Genomic DNA, 6381 nt, shown 5'->3' on the forward strand with positions numbered 1-6381 from the left:
AAATGAAACTCCTGCACGTCTGACCTGCAAGTAACGAAGTCCTTTCTGCCAAGAAATGCAGCAAGTGTAGGGGAAACCACACTGCCATCTATAGCTGCCCTGTCTTTGAAGAGTAACAAACAAAAAATTCCGTATATACCATCAACCACGACCACGGGTGTTTATTTTGCTTAGGCGTTAAGTAACTACGGCGGGTCATAGGCTCTAAGCCGGCACTTCAACAAACCACAACAGGAATAATACAATAAATAATCGAACCAGGATCCCGAAATTACTGCACATTTACCTAGTGGATTAGAATCAATTATGGTAACTATAACAAACACCATGGTTTCCATACAGCAATCGATGCAGGAGCGTATTCGCGCTCAAAATCTGCTCCTAAAGCTTATAATCAAATTAAAATCTGTTTGGATGGTTTCTCTAAAAATATCTTTCTGGAATGCAAATGACATTTTTCAGCAAAAACATGAGCTTTTGAAGTTCCTAGATCAACATGCCATGTTCATATCAGAGACTCACAAAAACTATTTTCACCTTAATGGCTATAAATTTTGGTAAGGCTCTTGGGGGTACTGGTGTTCTGATCAAGAACCGCAATAGGCAATACCAATTGCCATCGTGTGCGACAACCTATATACAAGCAACACCAATACTTGTCGACACTCAAAGCGGTGTATACTGTCCAACTTCTAGTAAAATAGATTGGCTTAAATTCAGAAAGTATGTTTGTACTATATTGATTGCTGCCCAAGAATAAATTGACAGCTCAGTAGACGCGTTAGTGTCAGTTATGGCACTGGCTGCTCAACACTCCACTCCAATTATAACTGGCTCGCGGCAACGAAGGTCAACTGAAATCGGAAGGTGAATGTCTCTGTGGAAACCGGAGTTTCACTTGTTTTTCGAGCTGCACCGCAGAAACATTGGCTAACTATCGCATTAATTAGTCGGTCAAAGTACTGGAAAGTTTTTGGAACGGCAAAACCTTAAGGACCATGGTGTAAGGTGGATAGATCTCTGTGGAAATACGTTATTAAGCGACTTATTACCGCATTAGTAGCCTTTAATATGTGCCTGATTCCATTGGTACATTTAAAGCTTAGCTAATTCTACTCCGACATGTGAACGGCACGAACAGCTGTTCTGCGCTTGTTCACTTTTGAATTGTCGCAAGACAAAATTAAAAATCATGAATATTAGCGTTTTACGAAAATCTTGAATGCTCAGAAGGACATCCATAATGCCATCGAGGCATTTGCAAACTTGTGGGACAAGGAGAGGGAGCTGATGGTGTTGTTTGACGGGTTTGCAAAGAAGACCACCACTGTTTCTGAAAAACAACATGGATCCTCACATAAGTGGGAGTTTTTTGCTGCGCGTGCTCTTGTTTTTAGTCATTTTTATGCAAAATAGATATTATATTCCAGAAAAATCAAAAATTTCGCCATCCTTGCATATAAGAACCAGCTGTTCTAGAGGTGGTCGTTAAGTATCGGCAGTTTTCGGTATTGTTTTCTAAAAACGTTCGTGTCAAATTCTTTGTAGTCGCCTTATGGGTTTCCCTGCGTAAATAAATGATCATTAGGCTAGGTTGTTTAAATGCGCCAATGAAATCCGTTTGACAATAACACCAGCGACAATAACATTTCCTTTAAAATTATAAATATATTATAATCAGCTGATATGCGGAGATGGAAGCTGGATGTGCTCTGTGGAAATTGGAGTTTCACATTTGTCAAAATTTCCAATCGTTTCCAACAGATGGACTGGGTGGAAAGAGGGCATAGAGAGGTTTTGTTCCTCGTTGTCAACATAATTCCTAAGTCAAGGGCTGGTTACACTTAGGCTGCTTCATTGCATCATTCCGTCTGCGGCTAGATGCAGTATTTTAACTTAGGTTTTGTAAAGGCAGATAGAGATAAGGAACAAGTGTGTAGAGTGCATAAGTTTTAAAATTTTTGTGTTTTACCGATATTTACTCGATATAAGGTATATCGATATACTGTCGTGGGGAACTGTCACCACAAATGACCGAAAACTACAGCAAAAATAGCCGGTAATAAAAAGAGGAAGCATTTTCCTTGACAAATCAAAATAAAGAAATTCTCTTCAGATGCAATGACGCACGTAGGTTAAGAGTAACATCTGTGATGGCCCACCGCAAAATCAATATCAAACAAAAACCAGAAACAAAGCCATATATAGAATGGTCTTTTATTTCGAAAGCTCGCATAACTTTTTAAATGCGCGCCCAAAGCGTACGAACACTGGTCACACTTATGCGGCAGAGATACCGATAGTCGATAGTTATCGACAGAACCGTGACCCGATAACAAGTTATTGAAGCTAGATTATCACCATTGTTTTCCCTAATCACACTAAACTGCGACTATGTAAGCAGAGGCCCATTAAGAACTACCGCTTGACTACGGATAAAGATACGCTGCCGTCTGACGAGGAGGCTGAAAATTCGCGTTCGGAAACTCTGTGGGCTGATTTCCTTAGCGACGTTGGTTCTGAGAGTCAAAACAACCAGGAAACCGTTCATAAGCCAAACATCGCGGTGGATAAAAATGCCGGAATATGTCTTAAAAATCTGATGGATGTACAAAAAACTAAAAACTTTACCATTGCAAAGAAAAATAGTTCTTTACCTGGTTCAAAATCAAGGCTCGAGGCAAAGAAACGACCGTTACATCAGAGTGGTGCCGGCTCTCTTATAACTAAACTGGAAAGAAAAAGAAAATTTGAGCTCCTCCCAGAAATCACTTTTGCGACTCCCGACTGTAACCGGCAGGTCGAAACTAACGATGCCCGGAAGGTCGAAACTAGCGATTCCCTACCCACCCGAATCCCACCGAAAATCCAAGTAGATCGTTCATCTCAACGACTCAGAACACTGCATACCCAACGTACTCGACCGATGGACGCAAGCACTACACTACTCGGCCCTTCCTTGGCGCCGACGCGTCGAATCAAGCAGTAAACAACTTGGCGCCCGCACGACGAAGCAAGCAGTACTCCGCTCGGACCTCCCGCAGCACGGACGCGACGAAACAAGCAGTACGTGGCTCGGCCCGTCCGCAGCCCCGACGCCGCAGTAGCGCCCAATCATCGAAATTACCGATTATAAATGAGTTTTATCCAACCGTAGTACATATAATCATATTTTATAGCGATCTTTCCCAGAACCATTATTGGGGACTACCTTCCTGTCCCGATCTATAGAGGAAATAAATTTATGTCTTGAACCCTGCCGCAACAGGGTCGTTAGACAGCCTATTCTGCTTCATTGCGTCTATTCCGATATAGATATGAGACGTGCGTGAGTATAACTAGGCTACAAGGCTAGGAAAAAAATAAAAGCACGAAAAGTACATCAAAAAGAGTATGATAGAGATAAAGACCCCCCTTAGGAAATCTGCATACACTACTGTGACTTTTGATGAATTGTGGATGGTGGTGTGAAGATTGTTTCGTTTCGGCTTCACAAAATAACTGCTTCATGGAGAAAAATATTTATTCCTCGTTATTTATCTAATAGCCGGATTCAATTGGCGCATTAAAACGCATTTAGCCTAATGCGCATTTATTAACACAGGGTTACCCCTGCGATTAAAAATCGTTCGCCCCATTACAACAGCCGGTTTTTATTTGCAAGGATGGCGCCATTTTTGATGTCTTTTGATTATGAAATCTAGTTTGCATAAAAATGACTAAAAATAAGAGCACACCCAGCAAATCCTGGTCGCAGTACCACAAAACAGTACTGCTGGACCTCTTGCAGGAAATAACTCCCACATATATGAAGATCCGTGCTCTTTTTTAGAAACTGTGATGCTCTCCTTTGCAAACCCGTCAAACAAGACCATCAGCTCCCCTTCCTTGTCGTCCAAGTCGGCAAATGCCCCGGTCGCATTATGAATGTGCTGCTGAGCATTATTTCATTTCGTTTAGATTTACGACAATTTAAACCCAGATGAGCGCTAATGCGCCAATGGAATCAGGGCCATTTAAAACAACCACTAATGCGGCAATGGAATGGCGCTATTATAGCATCTCGTTTATTTCTTGGCGTAAGCAAGCAAATCAAGCAAGCCTCTTACCACAGTCCCACCAAGCGAAACGGCTGGGATCTTTTGATGGTTGATAGACTGGTTTTCCCACAGAGTTTAATAGACTATATCCACAGGTGGAAGGTGAATGTGCTCTGTGGAAATCGAATTTTCATATATGTTGAAAATTCCATCAGTGTCCAACGCATAAACCGTGTGGAATAAGGGCATAAATGGTTAATTGTTATCTGAACTTTTAAATTATGACTTATATCTACTCTGTATTCAAACTGTTGCCAGGGGAGCGTTAACGCCGTTGGCTCTCAGAAACAAAGATGGCCGCCATAACTATTAAAATTCTTTGGCGCCAAGACTTTGGAGTTGCACCCAAAAAACATCGTCTAGATGTCGACTAGGAACGTGCGGAAATACCTTAATTCCGCTGTCAAGGAATAACCGGGAAATATTTAGCACAGAAAAACCTTACGGACCAACTTTGAAAGAGATGGTGGGTAGTTCTCTGTAGGCAAATTATTATTTTTTTTTTCAAACCGTCGTAACTAAATTTTTAAAATCATTTGGGTACCCTAAAATACATATTATTTTATTTTTGTTTTTTTTTTTACTCTAATTATATGACGTGAATCTGTGCTGCTTTCTGTAAGGTTAACGTAGTTATTCCTTTAATTCGAAAGGACCATAGCTCGACTCCAGAGTGGACGACACTTTAATTAGTAAATGGTTAATATATTTAAACCACAATAGTTTCAATTCCCTTACCTTTTCATCAATCCCTATTTGATTTGCCCTCTTTCATACTTCGACTTTGTACCAACAAAACCTTATTCGCAGCAGCGTTGTAACGTTTATGTAATGTTTCAATAATTTTGCCTTGTTAAGATATTTAAGGATTTTGCTTTAGTTTTTGAAAATGAAACAGAGTACTTCATCAAAAATAATTACTTTCAATAAATTTCAAGTATTGCCCGAAATTTGGAATATAGTAGCACAGTTCGTTCACCCTGCAATACAAGTCAGGTTACAAAATGCTTCATATTAAACAATATTGATATGACGAAAATTGTTGTACGCTGATAATGGCCTAGTCCCGTAGAGCACCATCCACCAACCAGTTTCGCAGTTGAAAGAGAAGGAGGGCTTGGGAGGCTAAAGCTCCCCAGGCAACAATTTGAATACAGAGTAGATTTAAGCCAAAAATAAAAATATGAGATAACCATTTAACCACTAATAAAAAACTTTTAAATAAAATAACAGAAGGTAAAAGTACTTCTAAAAGAGTTTAATAGAGACTCCCTGCTGTGTATATATGCCAAATATCGCGTAAAAATCGATCTAAATCAATTGATCGGCTTTCTTACATCTCGAGTTGTCTATGCAAAAAACGCAAGGACGCAATGTTGCTAATCAAGTGTAAACAGCGTTTTACCTGCGGCAACAGCCGGGGTAATACTAATAAGTTCATGGTCACATTGCCTTTTAAACGTTATATTCAAACTTTATTGTTTGGTTTATTACCGCTAATTAGAACGCTTTAAAGTTTCCAGTTACCTTTAAATGGTCAAAAAAAAATGTCTCAAATGTCTCTGGGCCTGGGCACCAGCGAGGAAAGTGCCAGTGAGGATTTCGATAAAGAGTCGAAGACAAAAGTTTATCTTAATATTAAGAAGAATTCGGTGGATGTAAAAAAAAAAGACTTGTGCAAGACCCGGCAGTCTGACTGCATTAAGAACTACCGCTTGACTACGGATAAAGATACGCTGCCGTCTGACGAGGAGACTGAAAAATCGCGTTCGGAAACTCTGTGGGCTGATTTCCTTAGCGACGTTGGTTCTGAGAGTCAAAACAACCAGGAAACCGTTCAAAAGCCAAACATCGCGGTGGATAAAAATGCCGGAATATGTCTTAAAAATCTGATGGATGTACAAAAAACTATAAACTTTACCATTGCAAAGAAAAATAGTTCTTTACCTGGTTCAAAATCAAGGCCCGAGGCATTAAAACGACCGTTACATGAGAGTGGTGCCGGCTCTCTTATAGCTAAACTGAAAAAAAAAGAAAATTCCCAGTGCTGGAAAAGTCTCAAATGGATTGGAAAAACTTTAAAAGAGACGAAGGCATAGACGAGAAGTTGCGTACACATAACAAAGGCAAAGACGGGTAAGTTCTTGCGTTCGTTTAGTTTAACATAAAATGACTTTTGCCATGTTTTAGATATTTGGAGCGTCAGGAATTTTTGCAGAGAACAGATTTCCGCCAGTTTGAAATTGAGAAGAACTTGCGGCAATCTCGTCGGCCAACTTGA

At 40.1% G+C, this 6381-nt stretch overlaps 1 protein-coding gene across 1 annotated transcript; it reads left to right on the top strand.

Moving 5' to 3' along the window:
* The first annotated feature begins 5656 nt into the window (after nt 1-5656).
* LOC108145593 (craniofacial development protein 1-like) lies at nt 5657-6381 on the top strand. The gene is given in 3 exon segments (XM_041708718.1): nt 5657-6119; nt 6122-6236; nt 6291-6381. Coding segments are annotated over 3 exon segments (669 nt in total).

Source organism: Drosophila elegans, unplaced genomic scaffold, assembly GCF_018152505.1.
Source record: "Drosophila elegans isolate 14027-0461.03 unplaced genomic scaffold, ASM1815250v1 contig_377, whole genome shotgun sequence".
Taxonomy (NCBI): domain Eukaryota; kingdom Metazoa; phylum Arthropoda; class Insecta; order Diptera; family Drosophilidae; genus Drosophila; species Drosophila elegans.